The following is a 23,632-nucleotide window of genomic DNA, read 5'->3' on the forward strand; positions in this document are numbered from 1 at the left end:
TAAGCCTTGGATCTCTTACAGTCAAATGTATCTTAAAAATAGTCCGGTTTCGAAAATAGGCCACACTTAGATACTTTTCACTATACTGCAGTCAGAATATACATCCACACACAGACAACGCACTGAATACATATGAGCCTTTCCTTAAATGACCCGGATGATAATAGGACGTAACGCCCAATCACCCAACCAGCCATCCAACGTCCACATTCGATTCCTGTATTTAGATCTATTGCATGTTTTGTATTTGGTCGCCCTGTTTACACCGACGAGACAGGGGGGAGGTTTCAATTGTTTCATTTTGACTTATTAATTATGCTTTACCTTGATTTGTTCTTTATGATCAATAAGTTCAATCGTAATGCAAATCACGAATTATTTTTATGCAAATATATGTAGCATCGATATTTCCATACACAGTGGTCCATGTAATGTCTTTATATATATAAGGTGATAAAATTAAGGACAATCCAGTATGTGTTCTCTTGTTGTAATAAACAATTTAAGTCATGTCGCTGACAGTTTAACGGCAGTCACACATGAGTAGACATCTGAATATCATTAGTAAACAATTAAAACCATTATAGTCTTTATTTACCAATTTTCTTTGTACAATCAATTTACATATGGTTATAGATGAGAAGTGAGCCATTATATACATTATATAAAAGTCAAGACAAGTATGATGCTTTTATATTCCGTATGCTAATGTACTTTGTTCTTTTCTCTAGACTTTTATATAAATCACAAAACAATTATATTGACGTTGTTTTGAACTTCCTAATATTGAAATGTTTCATAGTTGTTTGTTTCGCTACTAGTATTTTCTTGTTCAGAAATCGGCGGAGGTTGACCTACCTAAATGCTGGGGTATACGGTCACTGACTCAAAGGATATATTGGATCTTTCGCTTCCTGGTTAGATGTTGCCCCTAAAATAGTGTTTACATAATTCTGGGAGATATGGATGAAAGTGGAACATTGATCTTTACTATTGTAGTGTATAAGAGAAAAATGCACAGTTATTTCAAATTATAACGCACAGCCTTTTTCACTTGTAATGAAGGATGTGTGAATGAATGCACTGGGTTTAAGAAAATATTACAATGTTACATCAGTTTATTGTCTGCGTTTGAGTTATATGACTGTGATATTTACCGTTTTCTAATTGGTCTAGACTGCTCGGACAGGTCTTGACAAAATGCAATGTGAACCTGAGACCGATGAACATCTATCTATAGAATTATAATTCTTAAAGATGTTTTGATATTCAATTCGTTGGGGAATCAACCTAAATTTGACAAGGAAATAACGAACCCGAGCACAGTTAGTCTGATAACTCCTTTTCAAACAGGCCGACAATATTTTGCAAATACGTTAGTGTTCTGAACATGTAATCTAAATAATCCACAACTTATTTCAAATATTTGATAATCACTATAGATTCTTGTCAACTAGAATGTTCTTTCTAGTCCGAATGGCCTCGTTCAAAAGGTGAGTACGCTAAATACGTTAAAAACTTCAAATTCATTTACTTTAAATAAAAAAAAAATATAACGATGCTGAGATACTATATAGCAAATGGGAAACAAAACTTCCAGAAAACAGGTAATATCCGATTATTCCTTGTACAACTGTGCCGTGAATGATCTTGATTCTATTTTAATGACGAGCGATGTAATAATAGGGAATTCGATATTTTATCTATGAATAAATTTTATATTGTTTACCCTAAACTGATGACCATACAACTAAGGTAGCTGTGTATTTTATCTTGTCTAAATCACCGGTCGGTGATGGACACCACATTTAGCCTGTCCAGAATTTACATATACAGTTATGTACCGAAGACCTTTAACACTCAAGACAAGCTGAGGCATTTACCTTAATGCAGATCAAGAAGTTTGTATATTTAGTATCGGAATACACAACACATACCTGGCATTTCTGAGCAAGGTCATCCTTAACTCGCTGACCACAAGCCTGTCTTGTATCAGGGGGATTAGACACGTGGATGGTAAAGACGATTTTAGATTGCTTTTTCACACCTTCAGAGCGCTTAATCTTTTTCTCATTTGTTAAAATCACCTCACTTACAGAATAGTAAAATCCAACTTAAATAAATATTAAGTTTCTTTTGTTATCAAAGCAAGATAACATCTAATCTTTACAAATTTAAGTCTAAATCCGATTGATGAAGATTTTGATACCGCCATACAGGAATTTGACAATGTCCTTATACGCAAATCGCAAGTGGGTCGGGTCCTCGAAAATTGTGATTTGGATGGTCGAATATTAACTATACTACGCAAATGTAGATACATTTCTAGACATTAATTTTTATGCTTAAATCTAAAGATGTTGTCAAGAATTAAACAACAACGCTAAAGCTAAATTATTCCTCCAAAATTTTAATAATACAACAAACATATTGTGATGGTAACCCGTAGATTCTTAATGAGAGCAACATATAATATAGACTGAATCACTATATATATGTTCACTAACAATCGAGTTGATCAAAAATTTTGCCTTCCTTCGTAAACTCGAAGCAAATTGGCAGGACGACGATGGTAAGACTTCGAGTTACCCGAGATTTTGTGATATGTGTGATGACAATGAAAATTTTGATTAGGAAGCAACAAAATGCTTCTATTTAAACGAGTTCGACTTAACAAGTAGCTAGATATTTGTTAAGTATGAACGATCATAAGTGATACATTCATATGTTATTTGAAATTTGTTGTAAGGAATATGATAATGGTATTGTTTCGTAAAACAGAAAAACAAAACAGAATATAGTTTTTAAGTTTTATTAATTTCCAAATTTAACAACCTTTGAATGTGAAAGTTATTTATTTGTTAATAAATTTCATATATAAAATATTATTTAATGTTACACAATAACAACTTGCTCTCATACACACATTCTCATTCTAACATAGACCACATGATGTAAGGGTACATCGTTAGCAAAAATATAGTTCATAATGAACATTTCTGAAATATGCTCAGATCACAAAAGATTTCAAACGGGATATTGTTTACCATTCACACTCTGATATAACAAGTATTGCATAAAGATCAAGGGCTTTTGTCTAGGCTAGGGTTAAAAACAAATCATTCGATTGTTCTTTAATAGTCTTTTAGTCTCATGTTGAAATCTCGTTATGCTGAAATTTAATTTCTTGTTTTCTGTTAAAATTATGAAATTTGTGACTCGTGGAAAAACAGTTTTACGTTATACATGTAATTGTCACACGTGGACAATTTCATTCACAGTATAACATAGATGCAATATTCAAGGAACCAAATGATAGTATTATTCAGTTTGATATATAATCCAATGCATCCACCAATTATAAAATAAATGGCACATACGTTTTCGAAATATATTTTAGCTGGACTTTCGAAAATTTTAAATGTGTTCAAGTTGATGCATTTTATCATCTCCTGCTAATTTCAATACCAATACAAAATATTAAAAATAAAATAAGATTCCATCGGACCTTTTGGTTGTTTTATCCTATTTCAGACCTATTGGACGTGTTTAATGTGGCTATTAAGACAATTGTTTAAAACCATATATTAGAATATGCCCTTTGATATACAGCACAAATAGACGAAAACGAGATCAAAAGTGTGTCGGTCAATGATTACAGAATAGCACTCACAGAAAATATTTGGCACATAAGGGTAAGTAAATGTTCCTCACTTGTAGTCTGAACACAATAATACTGATTATGGATATTAATTATCCATACGCATGCGTAGAAGTCCGTTAGCACCATATAGGAAATATTTCCTCCTCATCATTTCGGAAAATATGGATGGATAGTAAATATCTTGTTTTTTTCTTTTCAAGCACCAGACATATGAGTAATCAGGATTTCTTAACATTTCAATAATAGTTAGACGCCCTTTCTCCTGCGCCAGCTTCCAGTTGTCCATGTCTTTTACAAGAGTATCATTTTCACAGTGAAGGAAACATTAGGCTCATGATTGTCTTTTTTCCATTTCCATCTTCTGTTTTCTGATCTGAAATAGGAAATGATGAAATGAATTATAGTTACGGCACATAGTTCACCACAGTATTACTATGATTTAAGAATAAATGATATAATATTTATTGATAAATATCAAAGCGACACATAATTCATTTATTACATAGTTTAAGTAGGAATATTTGATTTTATCTTGCGGAATGTTTTCTCTCTGAGGTTTTTGTTGGAAGAAGTTCAATAATTATTTCTTTTGAGAAACTTTAGAATCTAAATCATCTTATTTCATAAAATTGTATTTGTTCTTAAATCATTTGTCTTCACGGATTAACAATATTATTTTTTTTCGTATACTATATTTTAATATAGGTCAAAGAATTTACATACCTCGGTTTGCATGGACTAAGCAGCCGACTCTAGCGTTGGAATAGACAACGACATCTTGTTACTTTGGCAGTATGGCTTGGACGGCAATCGAGCGACATGTTGGGACATCGTCTACGGGACAGGAAACATCCCCACACCCTGAAAGGTAGGCAAAAATTATTCATTCATTTTCATTTGTATCTAAAATTTTATTTCTATATATTCATTATATTTTTTTTACTTAACTTTTTACTAAATTATCTAAAATCCACAACAAACAAATTGTTTCAAACTCCCTTGAATATCTAAAATCAAAACATTGTTATTTAAATAACGACATATCTCTCGCTTATTTACTACGTATCTAAATATTTATCTAAGGCTATTTCAAGATTTAATCAATAAAGGGATTATCATTATTTTATCGTTTATTAATTACAATGTGACACGTGTTGATAAATGAGATTATCATGTTGCGGTCTAGTCTTATCTAGATAAAAATACATCAATCTGTTTGTTCCACTTACCAATTATGGTCGTTTGACCTGAAGTTATACAATGCATTGTCTGCTTGGTCTTACAACGTCCACATATTCATCCTCGTGATCCAAAACGTAACTTCCGGATGTCGTTGTACTATCGTCATTTCCGCTGAGTATAAATGAATTTCCGGTTGGAGACACACCTCCAAATTTTACCGGAGAAAGTCCGTCCTGATTGCTTTCATAATTAAAAAAATCGATCTCCAAATGATATCGGGGCTAACGTTGGCTTCATATGATTTAATTGTCCATAATCGTTTTCCGGAAGCGGAAACAAGTCCTCACGCTTGCCAGCATTTTTGGAACTGCTTCTGGACATATGTTTTCCTCTAGGACTATGGGCCAAGTGATCTGCAATGGCAAAAACACATTGATATTACATTGTAAAGATGCCCAAACACAGTATTTTATTTCAGATGTCTTATATCAGTTGTTAACATTTAAATATAACTTATAAAAAATGATCAAACACAGTATTCTATTTCAGATGTCTTTATAACTCAGTCTTTGTTATCTAAATATAATTTAGAACCTATGTAGATGTACTTTAATGTGACAAAATATGTCAACAGCCTAAACAATAGATTTAAAAAAGAAAAACATGCCGATAATATTTATAGTTTATTGCCACATTTATGTGATACTAGGAAACATATACATGTTTAAACTGGAATTATATCAAAATTATTTCATTAATATCAATAGATGATTTTTTTATTAATTTAAATTCTCTTAGCGAATCCTTTGATCGTTGATGCGTGTATTCCGAACATGAATTTATTTCTTGTATTTTATCTATTTGCTTTGATATATTTAGAATATTAAACATGGACTTTCATTAATGTGACAGTTATCATCACCTGTCTATCTAATTGCCTGTTAATAACATAACTCCCTCCCTAGTTCAGCTATATACCTGGTACAATTTTACATACATCCCTAGCGTTTGATCTAATCGTCCTGTCATGTTGGTCGTCAAAATTTCAGCTGTTAGTGTATAAACCTATGTACATATCCGACTTCACATAGTAATTTATTTGTCAGCTTTAGCCGTATTAAACAAAAATGTTTACAGCCAATTTTAGGAAAATATAAAGCGAATGACCAATTTTGTTTTTCCGACTGATTACCTTTTGTATCAAGGCATATATATAATAGCGTACTTATTAATTATTATATATAAAAAAACACCTACTGTATTAAATGGTTTATAGTTAAATAAGTGAAATGTAAGATAACCATACATTTGTGACCAATATACAGCGGAGGCGCCCGAGGAATATATGAATCAGTGATAGAATGTTATGTAGTTTAGGCGGAAGCATCTATGTATGTATGTATCTGAACGATAAACTCTCTCACCCTCATCCATCCATCAAATATCGACATTTGACGCAAATCATGTCAAGTTTCCAGAAACACTGTTTCTCAGCTTAACGTTCGTGTTACAGAACACGCTTTACGTGTCAGTCGGTATTGGAATAAAAGTTTAGAGTCCATTTGCGCAATAAATATATAATAACATCTATGATCGTTCTAATAAACTTTAAATTGTTATGCAATTTTCAAATACTGCGAGTTTAATTAATTTGGTTCCTCAGGGTAATATACGTGTTATTTTCACATTTTATTCTTTAAATACATTTTATGATGATTTATGCAATGTTCGAATTTTTTTTAGACGACAACTTTCTAGATAATGTGTTTCCCTTTGAATTTATTTAAAACTGACAGATTGTATGCATGCTTAAGTAACATTACATATACATGTAGAAGCGACATTTTGTAGGACGATTTCTGAGTCATCAAATCATACGCAAAGTCTATGCTTTATACATGTATCGTCCAGGTAATCAGTATTGAATGAAATAGAATGAGAAATATGATAAAGTGCAACTGCAATTAAACATTAATGAAGTACCTTTAGACTAAGACTGACACAGAGAGAAATTCGTTGTTTTTATCTCAATGTTATTATTTCGATTTCCGAAACTTACCGAAGTCTCCCGAGTATGATAGAATACAGCTGGTGTTGATTTCATCCTCGCTGCCGCCACGCCCACTATCGCTGGTATTGGCCTCTCCGGACAGGTCGCTATGGTTATCCATGTCCTGGTGAGTAATGAGTCCAGACAAGGGAGGCGACTGGAGGACAAAGACAAGGTCAATATGTTTATTAACGACTTCTAATCACATAAAAATAAAGTCTTTGAAATCCAATTTGATGACAGTCCATTCTAGAATGCTCAATTAGAAATATTTGTCCTGGATTCAAATTAGAGGCTACCAAGGATATAAAAGGTTACTAGGTTTGTTAATGCACAGTATAATTTTGATTTCTTTTATAAAAATAGCCGCATTGAAGTATGACAATCAAATAGAAACATTTTAGCTATTAGTAAAATGAAATAATACAATAGATGAGTAGGGAGGGGGATTAATAGTACATATATTGTCAGTGTGCCTGTACGTGACAGCCGATGGTCGACCCTTTTAACATCTTCACTATAAAAGTACACCAATGATGTGTTTAACAAAAGATGCGAGACATTCGATGAAATGGTGTTCTAGAACATTGTGTCTTTTTAACAACGAAAACGTTATTGGGGAATTGGACCGAAATGATAATTACGAAATTAAATATAGCAACTAGCTTGTACATTTTTTCACCTACTTTTTGTTGATGTTGACAATTATCAATCAGGTTAATATTAATTATCTTTTTAAAGAAATGAATATAGCAAAATAAGTTTTTCAAGGAATTAATCCAAGCATTACTGCCCAATATAGATTAATGCATAATCAATAAATAAGCGTCTAGATGAAATGAAACTGATTTTTCAAGAATTGTGAAAAGCAAATATAGGATGAAAAGATGTCACTATATTGACAAGTTGAATTGGATAATGTAGCGAGTGCTCGCGTTAGTGAATACCCATGTTTGTGACAGATGGTGACGAGGTTACCTACCACATGTGGCATGGCTGACCGATTCTTGGAGCCGCTGGGCGAGGTCATCAGAGCATGACGAAGCTGGAGGCTGGTCAGTTGGTGATGTCTCCTATCGCTACTGTCCAGACTTCCCTGTCCACTATCGCTCTCGTGACCACGGTCAGGACTTTTCAAGGACACCTGGAAAATATAAATATTTCAGTAACTATTGAAAGGCGACTAAATTCAAAAGGTAATCAGAATATCATATCAAGGTTGATAAAAAATCCCTCGATGTTATTTCGAGATTGTCTTAGTACTATCATAACAGTCAAATTCAGTCAATATAAAATCATAAATAATTAACATTTTTAAGTGCACATTATAACATAATTTCTCCACCATTTTAAATATCAAATAGCTGTAGAATTAAATCCATATCTAAGGGATTGTTCAGTTTGTAAAACAACATTTATAATATAATAAAGTTTGATTGATTGATATACCAAATAATCTATTTGACATTCGGAAATGTAAACAGTAAATAATTTGCAGATATTATAAACCCCAAGAGCAATTTGATATTGTGATTATAAGATTCCGAGCCCTAAAAGTTAATCAAATGTGATATAATCTAAATCTATAAACAGGAATAAATATCTTTTCAATATTTTATCAAAGAAGTGATGTATTGCTCACGATTTTTATCGATTTGAATTTATAATACTATAAATTCGGAGAATCAATGTCAATCAATTTTGAATAATTGAGCTATATATTGCAACAATACTGACAGCCAATAGAGAGTGTATACCTATCACCATCGGGACATGAATATAAGATATGTAAATTTATGCAGTGATGTAAGATTATAAATTCAAGCATAATTTCATGTTGGGATGAATTCTATATTAATTCTAAAACACGTCTCGGAAATAGTAAGCAACATTCTAAAATCCGTTGTATCCTTGTTTATCAATATGACCTAGCCATGATGACAACACGGTCATGAGATGTTACAACGAGATTTCAATTTCGTATATCTGATCAAACTTTAAATACGCGTCATAACTATATCCACGGGGCGATGACAAATTTCAAACCCACGTGTCGCGTAATTTATATTGTACGTATCGCTGTTAATATTGAATATATATTGTTGGAAGTCTAAAGTCCCTGTTATCGAAGTATCGGAGTACATTTGTCGTTAGAATAGGCGACAGATGTTATAGAGTAATAACAAAGATAACAAAATCACAAAAACTTGAAATTCATTGAAATAAATATTTCCATTTAGAATATTCAAAGGGAGTCGTTCTTTCATATTTAATATTTTCAATTTTATGTTTACGAGCTTGTTCTAAACAGGCAAAAAACCCTGTTACTGCTCCCTGTCTATAACAAGTTTTCCTTCTCTTATCCTGGTCGTTTTCGCCATTAATGACATGATATCAGATACAATTGCCCAGTTTCCTAACTATTCGGCTAAACACACAGAGATACATTTAAATACTTGTAACACTAAGTAACGATATTACGCAACACTTAGAGCGTCGATCTATCACCCAGCAGTACAACTGTCACCTAATACACAGCTGATGACAGTGGGCTTTTTCATTTGATTCCGTATTTACCAACCGAGAAGATAACAATTCGAGTACCACTCATAAAGTTGCCTTGAAGTTAAAATATCCGGGGTACTACCTCCCGTGGATCTTTAACAGTTATAATAGCTGTTTCTGTGCTTTATTTGAATATCCTCGACCACTGCCTGTTGTCTTTGATAGTCTTGTTTGTGTTTATTTTCGGTAGGGAGATCTGGCGAGACCCGAACACACGTTCCGCGTTATAGAGTTGAAGTCTGGGCTACTGAATGGTTGCCTACACCGAGTAAACACCAGAACGATTATCAGAGTAAATTTTATAGTAAACATCCAGTACTTTGTCAAATGAATCTACAGAATCTGATCTATTTAACCTCCATTCTGGTTTTGACGACTGTAATAAAAATACAGATACTTTTTCACACCTTACTTGTGTATTCGAATATTTACTAATATATTGTCATTACTTGAATGTTTTTGTTAATGTTTTAATCTGCATTTACTTTGCAATAAATGGGATATTAATAACTTTCAAATGATTTATGATTAACGGTTTTTTTCTGAAAAACTCTTATCTTAAATAGTTTACAACATCAAACGCGTTAATCTTTATAAAACTATAATTCAGAGTTTCATTCTTGCGTCAACTTACATTACTCAACTTCCTGCAATTTTAGAAGAAATAAGCACCTATTTTTATATGAATGATCTATGACAACTGACTGAACTCTTGGTAAATTTTATATGTAATACAATCAGATTTTGTATTATTTGACAGTCCCCTTTTTCATTCACAAAATGTACGTAACTAACGGCGAACTATGTGACCTTAGTCACGTGACCATGTTTCTTGTGATGAGACTAGATAGTAAATGTTGGTATCGTATTTCTGTAATTTTCTGTCTCGCTAAAGGTGGCCAGGACAAATGCAAATATTCAGAATGTTTTCGATTGCGATACATAAGGCATGCTGGGGATAATTAAAATAATTGTCCTTTGAATAGATGTATGCGTTCCAAGTACATGGCGTTTTGATTACTAATAGGGACTTTATCAATATAGGTACCTTTCATTCTCGGTTTGTAACAGGTAATTTTAATTTCTATCAAATGAGTCAAATCAAATATCTGTATGTTTCATCTGATAAAAGAAACTTGTTTCCAATAAAAATAACGAGTTAATTGCTGTATATCGTGTCATTGAAACTATTTCTCTAATTTGATACGAAGTTCTAATCTCAGTCCCCCACTAACATTAAATACATTTATTATCAATGGCTATATATTAGCGGAAGATCAGTTTTATAATATCATAAAACCCCTCACTCCATATATTTTCAATATGTGTCAATATGTTATAATATAAGGATTTTTCGGTTGTAAAACTAATTGCTTAATAAGTAAAGAAAGTAAATAGATTATTTTATTAATATCATGAAATCACGCTATATTATGAATATAATGAAAAGAATATTTTAATAATTTGTTGATATTTTAAAATAATTTTAATTGACTATATTTATACATATTTATTAAAGTGTTGGCCAATTATTTTCGTAAGTAAATTTGATCTAGAAAAAAAAGTATACATTCTTCCTATTAATATTTCATATTACTGCTTTACATCATGTGTGCGCATGTCATGCTCAACAGCAGGCAGAAACGGGAAGATAAACGTCGCCAATTTTAAAAAGAATTTAAAACTTATACTCGTTAAAAATATCACTTTACCAATTAAACGTCCGGTTGTATTTGGCTTAGCATATAAAACAAATATATTAAATAGACAGAACCCTTTAAAGGCAATTAAAATGGGTTTAAAACTATTCCACGTTGACTTTATGTACATACATGTCTATCAACGTCCCAATCGGGGCCAAGTCGTCAAGTCAAAAAGGGTTAAACCTCCCAATATGCATTAGACAGTACAATATCGAATTATACCTCCCCTATCTTGTTTTCTAGAGATCAAGGGCAGTGCCCTCACTTTCTTTTCCCTTACGAATGCAGGGCCCACCTTTTTCCAGCGAGATAGCCGATCTACTCCATTTAGAAAGGCTTTTCCAGGCGATTAGGTAACATACGATCTTGTATTTGTTTGAAGCTTTAGATGTTCATTCCACTATTGTTGTCGGTGCTTTCGCATTAGTTGTTAATTCATCGTACCGGTTAAACTCGACGGCCATTTTATTATGTGTGGAAAAAAATCAATTTCCGAGTGTAGGTTTCAATACATAGTTTGATGTTTATCGAAAACCTATCACTGTTCGACACTCTTATTGGTGATTGTCTGTAGAGCATATTTAATAGCTGGCATGTACATGTCTAAGATGGCGTTTAATAGATTTTATATTGGATTTAACATCTGTTGTGTTTTTATTGGATAATTATATTGGTGTCAGTTCTATCACATACCAAAGAGAATTATAGGCATGTACAGGTTGTTTGTTATTTGGTTCAAGAGTTTAATCACATTCGACCCTAACATTGTACATTTTTATGATCACCCTAGCGGTATAGTTTAGGATACAGCATTAAATGTTCATAGTTATATACTTACTAGTTTATCACCAACACGACTTCGACTATTATTAGGCTTTGTCTCACAGACTAAAATTAGTGTTCTGTCGATGTTTTAAATTTTTAGTTACAATAATACATATCCAATAGCCTTGAAAGTTTGAATTTTAGTTATTGGGACAGCAATTTTCAGTTATCGTGTAAAGATCTCTAAATACTATTCAAAGCATATTTGCGATAGCGATCGTTACTCGCTCCCAACCCTACAGACCACCTAGGTTTACAAATAAGTCTGAAGGGGTCACGAAGGTGACGAGGACACAATGATTAATGCAATTAAATCGCTACCCATGGAATTCAAGAGGGAATATTTCTAAGCACTAATATAGACTAAGAGATTAGCATCCGATTTAATCATATCTATTAACTTATTATATTATACTAATCCGAATATTCAAGTACAGCCATATGAATGGGGCTTGACGACAAATATACCCCATTAATAGATACATATTCAATTGAAATTGTATTAATATTATTGACATAGAATATTAATATGAAATGTTTACATTTCTGATATGGACGGAATCTGTTCGACGACAGCTGAAAAAACCTATTAATATACTTTATGATTAATAAGGAAGGGGTTTGTAGTAAGAATTATATGAACAGGTGAATTTTGGGTTTAACATTGAGTATTTATATAAGGGTTTTACTTGATATTAACAATAATATATCATAATAAACAAACAATAAAACTAATGTAAGAAACATATTTAAATGCAAATACTTTGTATATACTGAATCGATTACAGCTTTATATATTTAAATATATAAACAAATAAATATGATAAATTTCCCACGAAACTTAACAAAATGAATATGCTATTTTACTCGTACAACACCATAGTCCTGTTGATTGTTAAACATGCAAACGAAGGAACTAACAGGTTTATCAATTAATACAAGTATGACTAGTTTATATTTTTTGCCTATTACATTCATTTTAAAAAAGGAGCGTCTATATAAGATGAAAAACCCTTCAAATTAATTTTCACTAGATATCATCGTTCTTGATAATTATATGATGAAAAATACCTGGAAGATTAATGAGAATAGCATTTCTGCATAAAGTTAGTTATTTTGTAAACATGATCATACTCCCGGTACGACAATGCACCATACTCATATCTGTAACATTTTGTATTTCTTGTATTGTTTAAATATACAATATAATGTCGGTCTACACACTCTATTTGTTATTATTACCGCGTCATCTTTTTAAACACACAATAAAAAGATTCCTAATAAACCCACAAACAATAAATATAGAACAATCGGAATAGATCACCGTACGTAATTGTTTACCAGGCATTTATTCCGTGTGTACTCATTATATCTTGTATCCCTTTGTAATGCTTTATGTAAACAAAGGAAATACGTTTATCTCTTTCATAAAGGACTCGAGCAATAGGTTTATGATTTTAAGTTTGTTTGGCTTTATAAAGTAGGTGTTCTAGCTGTTATTGAATGTGTAACATGATTCACCAATATTCTTAAGTATTATCAGAGAAATAAATCCTTTTCAAACTTGGATTTAAGGCAATGTTACAAAACCACCTGAGGGATTTTTTCAAAACTTAGAATTTAAATGAAATTGTTAATAAGTGGTAAGATTATAATTTCAAGTATGACCTGTTATAAGTGCATCAGGAACAATATTTAAACTTCGTTTATAAAATCTTTTAAAGTTTTAAAGGAAGTCATACCCCTTAATGTAGTTGCTCGTAGGTGTTGTGACCACAGATTATCCTATAAGAACCTTTGCATGTTCACCTAACATTAATCCTTGTCATTAGCGAGGTGACACTTGCAAAATTCTGCTAATCATTGACACTCACAGGATATCGCTTTATTTTTTTTAACAAAAGATGAAAAATGTGTTTTATTTTACAAACACACGAGAAACAATTTAGTTCTAGTAGCTAGTTACATTTGTATGAAAGGACTATACGGTATCTACATTGTATGTCATGGTCTGCCGCCAAGTTCTGCACGAGGAATGTTCTAATATGAGTGACGGCTGTCACATGACACACGAAACACGAACCCCTGTTATGAAGTCAAGCTACCCGATTTCTGGCACTCTCACTTTTTCTTGAGCAAATAGGGGAAAGGAATACCTGACCCATCAGAATAATTATAGACCTTATTTGAAATGGCCTCCAATTAGCAACACTTGAGAAGTCATGTGTAAACAGTTTATATTTGATAACATCTCCATCGCTGTCAAGAAAAATAAACTTAGAGCGCAAGATATGACCACACATCACACAAATTAGCAATGAAAACCCCAGTAATGACTCGCCGATGGTTCTCTATGGGATTTTAGGGCGAGAATCTCTCGTGAAGAAAAGATATATAAAATAATTATCATGTGCTTCATTGACTCTGGTTGACACTTGTACAATTTAGAGGTACGAACTGGAAAGTCATTTTTCACCAATGACACCCGTGGTAGTCAGAGGCATTTATCATCAAATCTACTACTATATCTGACCTAAATTAGTTGACCGCTGGTCATTGCGTCACGGCTTGACCATTGCGTTAAGGCGTCAGTCTGGCGCGAGGTCTAGTTAAACTATGTAGTACCACCTACTCTGTTCATTAAAAGGTATTTTCGATTTTATGGCTTACCCTTAGTAACGATTTTAGTGATTAAGACGGGCAGTGGGTGTTCCTGTTCTTACATTATAATGACAATGAAGAAGTTCAATTTCACATCATCTTAACCTCACGCTATTGTGCGCCACAAGTTTATGTCCGGTTGATACATTTTTATTCAATTCGGCCAAACTTTTAGGTTACACAACGCAATAAAGCCGAATGCTACATCAAAGTGAACTCGCTAGAAAGGGTGTTTTATAAACGTTACGGATACTAAAGTCCGGAATGTTTCGTGAAATCCCTCTGTTTTATTTCTTTAAAGGGGTAACAATACTTGAGTATGGAGCCTGACACTAGAATCTGATCTCTCAGTAACGTTGTCATACCAATAGACATCATCCCCTAACTACCACCCAACCTGCTCTACTCATCATCGGGTTTGCCAACTTGCACTTAAACTCAAAGGGAAAATATCGAAGCAAAGACCTTCATTATTTTAAAAGCCGTTACTCATCAGAAATACTTTTTATCACATTTTTCACAAGTTAGTGGAAACTTGAGGATGTGTCGCGATAACCAGGAGGTATGACTGAGTACAAGATGTACTTGGGTATGAGAGGGTCAAACTTGGATCGGCTAGAGGAGGGGGAGGTGTTCAAATTGAGGTATTGTCGAATTAGATAACAGACGAGTACAATGAATCACCGGTATAGGCATCTATCCTTGCCGTGTTAATCACCGGGTTGGTGGGGGTAAGGCGGGAGGATATCCCCATTCCACAAGACATTTATGGGATGTAGTGAATGGTAATATAAATGGGAAATGCCGTGATCGGGTGGACACACTAGCTAAAGTACTGAGGTAAATCATACACATTGTCTTCCACCCAACTAGCCAGGTGGAGATTTATGAGACACTGATTCAAATTTCAAGTCTATTCTTTCCTTCATTTAATAGAAATTGGATTTTTCGGCCATCTAAACATGGGATTGTTTACCTACGGGTCACGATGAACGCGACTGGACCTAAAGTAAACCGGACAAAATAGAGCTATTATAATCGTGTTTTCTTTAACTATTCTGACACCTCGCACATGTGGGGTACAGAATTTTACATCATAGGGGGTGTCGTGCAACTGATACGATCCCTCTGTGCATGATAATCACCCATATTGAGATTCGTTGACCCAGCAGCTATCGGGTGGCACCAACAGACAGCGATTTCAGATGAATCATAATATTTTGACAAGTTTAAGCTGCTTACTTTTTAATTTGTTCACATTTTTTATCACATTACTAAATTGAAAAATCTCTTGTACGAATTTTGTTTTTACATTTTTCAATTTTGCAATCTGTTACTTTTCTTCTTTTTTATCTTAATTTGTTCACATTTTTAAACACATTATTAAATACTTTAAAACTTTTAAACGAAAAACTAGATTTTCATTGTAAAATCTGAAGTTCGAATTTTGTTTCACGTTTTTCATTTTTTTACAATTTGTCACTTTTTTTAATTTAAAACAGTTTTGTTATCACCAGGATTTTATATTTTATGTTAATTAATACGAGTTCAAAGTCTAGACAGGCATATTTATAATTTATTTATTTTTTAGCTTCCTCGTATAAATATCAGTTTGCATAAACATATATTTGATATGTATTTTGATTGACGGTTGATCTAACAATACAGACTGTTATATTGAAATGAAAGGGAAACTATTAAGTATGAAAGATGTCCTGCTTTGATATGACATAAATTGAAATTGTATTTGAAATGTAGATGGGAGTTAAATTATTCATTATCTATAATTCATAGACCGACTACTAATATATATATATATATATATATATACGATTTACAATCGATCATTTTTGTCGTAAAACATTTCTCGTGGATGATTGGGTAAATCTGTCACGGTTTACGAAATGAATTAACCACAGACACACTATTATATACCATAGGTATCAGTTTTGTGATACCTGTTATAAAACGAACATGAAATGAACATAAAAATACAAACGTACCTTTGTACGTTTTTATCAGTAACAATATATTTGACAGGTAAAAACAAATAGGAAATGTTCTTTTCAACACTTTGACATGTTTAGTCAAGATTAAGCTTTTTAAATATATTACAAATTGGTGTATTTATATATTACGATTGTTTACAGGTAGTACAGCATTCTCAGGAGATGAGTAGTGAGAGATAGGATCTCAAGCTGACCCTGAGGGACTGTATAAAAGCCTACACATTTAACCTCTCCTTGTAGTGTAATGCCGTGACCATAATACCAAATCAAGATAGGGGTTAAAATGAGAAAAATTCTCGTTAGCTTTCAATTAAGAACCCCCATCATCTCTCCAATGGAATGTCAATTTACTTAGTAAAGTCGGTCAGAAATATTGATATTTCACAATATAACTAACGATTTGTAATGACGGTTTAGTAAAGGCTTTCTTGTTTTGGTCTAAAATAGACAAAATGTTCATGATTTGGGCTAAAGGATTCTTCGATGACTCATTGGTAAATAATCATTGGTTAATATAAATGAATAAGCATGTTATAAATGTGCCATTAGTAATTTAAGGTGTTAAATATTGAAGGTATTTACGCATTGATAGTTGTATATGTGTAAGGTATATTTCCAGCATAGAAAATACCGTTAATGACTCCTTTGAATACGAATTTATGAAATAAATATTAGAATGAAGTAAGTTCATCAATGTTGAGATATAAGATATATTAAAGATATAGAAGTTATCCTAAAAATCAAAGCAAAGACGATCTATTGCAGTTTTTACATTTCATGAAATAAAAATTAAAGCAGAAACATCCATCATTTTTTTACAGAAATTTATCTTCTTCAGAATTTCATTCTAAACAAATGTTTTTTTAAATGTGGTCTTGCCAAAGTAAAAACTGTTATGTATAATTCAGTGCAGAAAAAGGAAACAAATATTTTAGAGCAAAAATTGCTTACAAAAATTCCTCTAAAGCCACCAAAGAATGTAATTAGATAAATATAAAATGATATCATTTTACATGAGATGATTTTGACACTATATATTGGCACGTTACAAATCTCTGGTGTCAGAAGATAAGAGTAGAGGATTTAGATGATTTAGACGATGGCTACGACGATTGGATGACATGGAGCTGATAGGATAATATCATTATCGTTTTGTGATAGGACCATTTGTATATTTCAGTTTTTTCAATAAAGACATGTTACACCATAGCTGGTGATGACAGGTCACATAAATTAGTATTGAGCCTTTGTTTAGTGACATGATACCAACCCTGGGTTATTACTTGGCGAGGCTTAAGGCTGTAATACCCATGTACAACAATTTATCACGGGCTTGATAACAGGAAAGATAACGGACATAAGCAGGCAAAATAACAATAACTTACCTGGATGGAGCCCGTGGGTATTTCAGGATACAGGTGACTCTCTGGAACATTGGCCCGGCCCCCGGGCATTGTCGTCATGACCCGATCGTCGATACTGAAGCTGACCTTCTTCCGCGTTTCCTGTCGTCCTAGAGGTCCATCCGAATTGTCTTTAGACTCGGAATATTTCTGCTTTATTCTATCAGCTCTTTTGATAAGACAAATGGTCAAAATGATGACGATGGCAATAACAGCCGTCACACAGGAAATGGCAACTGCGATAAGGAAATATTGACGATGCTCTTCCGGTTGTGGGACATCCTCTCCTAATCCCTGGGTGGTGACAACGATAGACATTGCTATCTCGTTAATCCTTGGAGGGGTCCCCTTATCCTGTGCAATGATTCCGAATGTATATTTCCTGGCATCAGCAACAGTCAAACCTTTATCCAAAACAATACGTCCCGAAAGATTATTCAACTTAAAAATGTGGGAGAAGTTTTTATCCTTCATAAAATAAGTGACCTTGGAATTCATGCCCTCATCAATATCCCTTGTTTCCACGGTGGACACTATAGTATTGACAGGTGTTTGGTACGAGATGACAACTGTGTTATTGTGAGCATTAGGGAAGACAAACTCAGGATTGTTGTCATTGACATCTAAAACGAACACGGTCACGTGCGCTGAGTTACGGAGGGATGGGGTTCCCATATCCTCAGCAATTACGGTAAAATCATACCTCGATTTTGCCTCGCGGTCGATCACCTGAGTTGCCATGACACTTCCATTTGGCAAGATGGAGAATGGGATTCCCGCGTTATAATTAGGATGGAGAAAATATGTTATCCTACTGTTGTTCCCGTCGTCTTTGTCGTTCGCTACCAATACACCAATGCTGACATTGACATGGTTATTCTCCTCCAGGTTGTACTCAAATGTATTTTCAATAAACTCAGGTTTGTTGTCGTTAACGTCCGTGACATACACCTTTACTTGGGCACTTCCGGTCAAACTTGGCGAGCCTTTGTCAGCAGCGTACACAGTGAACGTAATCTGGGTTACAGTTTCTCGATCCAAATCAGAATTCACAGATATAACTCCAGAGGTTTCTGCAATAGCGAAATACTTCTGACCTTCTGCATCCAAAGAAAACTCGACTTCAGCATTTTTGCCGTTATCGAAATCATTGGCAGCAACCTGCATCACACTAACTGTAACAGACGTATCCTCCCGGACGCTGAGGAAGTACTGCTGCTGTGTAAACTTTGGTGTGTTGTCGTTAATGTCCATCACGTGAACAACAAACGTAGAAGAAGCGTTCAGTTGTGGTGTTCCCGTATCATGGCAGTACACTGTAACTTCGTATCTGTCTTTAATCTCTCGGTTCAGAGGCTGGTAGAGGACCACTTTGTACTCGTGGACGGCGAACTTCTGCAGCGTGAACTTATCACTGTTGATCACAGAGCAGTTCACGATGCCGTTCTTACCAGTGTCAGGATCAAAAATTGTGACATGGGCAACTGCTGTATCCAGAAGGGCATTCTCCAGGATTTCAGAATCGTCGGTGTTCGAGAGAGGATCTATACTGATCTCTGGTGGGTTATTGTGCACGTCCAAGACATGGATGAACACTTTAGCCTGTGAAATCAAAGGCTGCATGGCATTGTCTGATGCTTCCACAATGATCGTATAGCTCTTGCCTGGTTCGTAGATGAGGGATCCTATTATGATCACATCTCCTGTGGACTCACTGATGGCAAATAAGGTAGGGATCTTCTCAGCCTGATTAGGGCTCAGCTTGTAGGTAACTCTCCCGTTGTCATCCTGGTCGGGGTCATCAGCGAAAACAGTTGTAATAGTAGTGTTAACAGCAACATCCTCGTTCACAGTGACATTGTACATCTGGGTACTGAATTTTGGGCGATTATCGTTGATGTCCAAAACATTGATGGTGACCTCCAGAGCACCAGTTTTAGGTGGATCTCCCCCATCTCGAGCTATAACGTTTACCTTGTAAGTACTAGTGGTTTCTCTGTCGAGTTGACCGTTCAGGACAATTCTGACGCTGTAACTCCCATCAACGAACTCTTGGTACCCAACAGTAAAGGGGGACGTGGGGGGTTCTAATGTGTAATCCTGGATCGAGAAGTTACCTGTGTCAGTATCCTTGGCAGCCTCTATGGGGATGTAAAACCCCGTAAGGGACCCCTCCGAAATGTCACGTGTTATTGAGGGCACAGAAAAGGATGGAGAATTGTCGTTAATATCCAAAAGAGTGATAGATACTTTGATTTTCTTGTATAAACTTCCAGATGTAGACCTAGCGATCACTTCTAACTCTAAAATACATTCCTCTTCGAACTCACATAACTCTTCTCTGTCTAGTTTTGTGGCGGTGTACAAAGAGCTCTGTCTCTCATTGATGTGAAACAGTGAAACTATTGTATTACCTTGTGTTAAGAAGCTGTATTTCATGGAATTGAGGTCGGCTGGATCTGCAGCCTCAGAGGCAAGATCAGCATCTGCAGCAACATTTCCTAGATAGGCGTTCGCTTGTTCCTCTTCTAATAAAGAATAAGCCACATCCTTCCCCTGTATCCCCGGGGCAATGCACGTGAACAAAATACAAACTAAGAGTAAATCCAAACTCAGAAATCGTACCACATCCATCGTGCAAGTCCGAATTAGTGTTTAAAATCCCCGAAATGTTGTCATCCGTTCAGCATACCGTGTTACCAGAGAGGACAGTCTGTAAACAGAGCAAATAAATACATTACTGTTTAATTAAAATTTATTTTAGAGATATCGTTAATTAATTTCTCAAACCATGTGTATAATTAAGTTTATACTTTACCTTTCACACGTAAGCCCACTTTATATAACTGTCGCCGAGTCTACGTAAATAATATAAGTCCCCGTGTCATACTAAATAGTAGTGTCCTGTGATATGTATCGATGTATATACACAACTATAAACACATGTGCTACACCCGCCAGTCACAGCCTATCTCTGACCATATCTACTCGCACCTCAGCGACACTGTCTCTACGCCACGCCTACCCCGCGGGATGGACCAATCAACGGCGTCGTCGCTCACCGTGTAATAAATTCATCGAGGCGACTAATTCGGATTTAATGTACATCTCGTGTACGATGTAAATAAGCTATAGGGGACTCTTTCTACAGCCCGGCAGTAGACTAGGGGATATGTTTAAAATCTGTACGCATGATTTAATCCGGTCTTTTCTCTGTCATTCATATTTAACCCGTCCTCTGTCTATCTCTCGCCAGAACTCACAATATTAATTCACTCTGCATACAGTCGTTTGTTGAGAAACCCCAACCTCCGCTAAGAGGCTTGTTTCTCAATTGTGGCTTTTTGCAACCAGTTTGCTACATGTACCATACACGTATATAAAAGACACTTTGAATCAATTAATAGAATGGATCAAAACGTGCTTCAGAATATTCTCAGGAAGTTGACGTTTTCTAATTACAATTCCATCTACTCCTGCACTCTGTCGGGTGGGGTCAGTCCAGAAACCAGTATTGTCATCGTTAGAGGTCCTTAAGAAACGATTCCTTTGATAAAGTTATGGGTTATGAATACATGTTTATTATAAAGCCGGTAAGAGCGAAGGGGCGTTAGTACTTCAACATATAGAGTAATAGCTGATCAGAACTTGACCTTCATTTTGATCTTTCAAAGGCTTTTTAAGTGATCATTAGTATCGATGAAAGAGTGCGAGGCTATATTATTAGCCTCATCGTGTTGGTAAATATACACTGTGGTAGAGATACACTTCAATATGGGTACACTTATATATGTCTGCAATGTCACGTCTATAGCTAGTCTTTGTGCCCTTAACCTAACAGTTTGCGTTGCTAATTAGATTTTTTTTTGTAATATAGCATAGGGAAGAAAACTTTAATTAGGTACTGATTGAGAAACTTCAGATCGTATAATTGACATGAATCAAAATCGCAGACAACGTGGCATTGGCTTATCTTATTATCGATGGCAATTCACCTTGAATTTTTTTTATAAAGAGAAACTTCAATGCTTTTTAAATGTTGGGCTTCCTTAAGTTAAATAAACTTCTTTTATGCATCACATGACGTTTGACACGTCAAATTAAATATACAATGTAAAAAGCAAGGATAAAAATGTCAGACATTCTCGACAGTAAATGAAAGTTCTTTAAAATTACAGTACGATATTATGAATTTTTCAAATTTCCATTTCAGCCATCAATCGAATTTTATCCTTGGGAAGTCCGTTACATTAGTACATGACGAAATACATTCTTGGTATGACTTTTCAAACTGGATGATAATTTATTGTGAAAGTCAATATCCTTACATTCGGATGAATGCTAGTGAAATTGACACGAAGACTATTATTGAAATTTATTTAATTAGATATTTAAGGAAAATAATAATTTTTAGTTAATTGTGTAATAAGGTCTGACCTTAGATCATCGAGGTCACGGTTAGGGGCGCCATCAGTGACAGTTTTGGAGTGATGTGTAGTTACTTGTCAAAAGGAACAAATTTCAACTCTGGAAGTTTTCTGTCGATCGGAACTAATTTAAAGTCAATATTTAGGTGTCAACCTCTTCTTAAAACTTTATCCCTCCCCCTTTCTTACCATGGCCTGGGGGCCGGCTACAGCGGAACTTAATTCCACAGCATAGTATCATTATGTCAAAGTTCAAGAAATGTACCAGAAATAAGTAAATACAGTGAATTTAACAAGTACCGTAACGATTTACAATTAAACTATAATCAGTTGTTTGAAATTCTATTTTTTTTTTGTGACGTAGTGTCCATTGGGGAATTTCAGTAGAGGGGGTCGATCCGGGTGTCATTACGAGGGGGTCGGACACAAATTAGGGTTTAGCATAACATTTGGTCGTTATCAGCCTGGTCAAGAGGTGTGTTTGTCCGTAATCCATAAACGACTGGACACGTTTGGTCAATCAAGAAGATATGGGCAGTAATCTGTATTGATCCCTATAACATATCTATACCGGATTGATCGGCAATATATACAAAATTTCGCCATAATCTACTCTGGCACACGACAGTCAAGGACTGATAAGGCGAATACTGCCTACCCACAACCATCTGGTTCGTATTTTAAGAAAGAGAAACGAGATTAACGGAGACAGAAAAGTGCAAGAGTCTACCTGTATGATTTTGTGAAGAAAAAACAAATCAAATAAAAAACCAAATAATGATTTTCAAAAAATCATATTAGATAACTAGTACATAACCGGTTTAACTCGATATGCATTTGATTTTGATATAAGTCCTTCAAGATTATAGTTACGGAACTTTTTCTCATGTTTACGTGTGTAGTTTTTATTGTTCAAGGCAATGTTTCGTTTATAAACGTAAATATGTCACAGACACGAGTTATTAGGAGACATTTAAGAAAGCGACCGTAGTACTGTACCCTAATTAGTTGTAATATATATGTTTCTCAAGTGTGAAACTATTGACTTATCCTTGTTAAAATTAACATTATCGCACCTCGAGGGTTTGTCTCGTCAAAGCATCGTCAGCTTAACCAGACATAAACAACTACAAATATCAAAGT

At 34.4% G+C, this 23,632-nt stretch overlaps 1 protein-coding gene across 1 annotated transcript; it reads right to left on the minus strand.

The window, feature by feature from the left end:
* Positions 1-2,796: 2,796 nt before the first annotated feature.
* On the minus strand, positions 2,797-21,049 carry LOC138328128 (protocadherin beta-14-like). Its single transcript, XM_069274772.1, has 7 exons — positions 20,881-21,049; positions 18,045-20,775; positions 7,879-8,040; positions 6,906-7,053; positions 4,894-5,259; positions 4,388-4,525; positions 2,797-4,037 (listed from the first exon to the last, which is right to left on the minus strand). The coding sequence occupies exons 2-5, from the start codon at positions 20,694-20,696 to the stop codon at positions 5,096-5,098; spliced, it is 3,126 nt and encodes a 1,041-aa protein (XP_069130873.1). The 5' UTR covers positions 20,697-20,775; positions 20,881-21,049; the 3' UTR covers positions 2,797-4,037; positions 4,388-4,525; positions 4,894-5,095.
* Positions 21,050-23,632: the final 2,583 nt, after the last annotated feature.

This window comes from Argopecten irradians, chromosome 7 (assembly GCF_041381155.1).
Source record: "Argopecten irradians isolate NY chromosome 7, Ai_NY, whole genome shotgun sequence".
Lineage (NCBI taxonomy): Eukaryota > Metazoa > Mollusca > Bivalvia > Pectinida > Pectinidae > Argopecten > Argopecten irradians.

Bases quoted from the DNA above. Each gene is read 5' to 3' on its own strand.
- LOC138328128 (XM_069274772.1), bottom strand. From the start codon at position 20,696: ATGGATGTGGTACGATTTCTGAGTTTGGATTTACTCTTAGTTTGTATT. The intron at 7,054-7,878 runs GTAGGTAACCTC...TTTGTCCTCCAG, and splicing joins GGTCAGCCATGCCACATGTG to TCGCCTCCCTTGTCTGGACT. The intron at 5,260-6,905 runs GTAAGTTTCGGA...TTGCCATTGCAG, and splicing joins ATCATACTCGGGAGACTTCG to ATCACTTGGCCCATAGTCCT.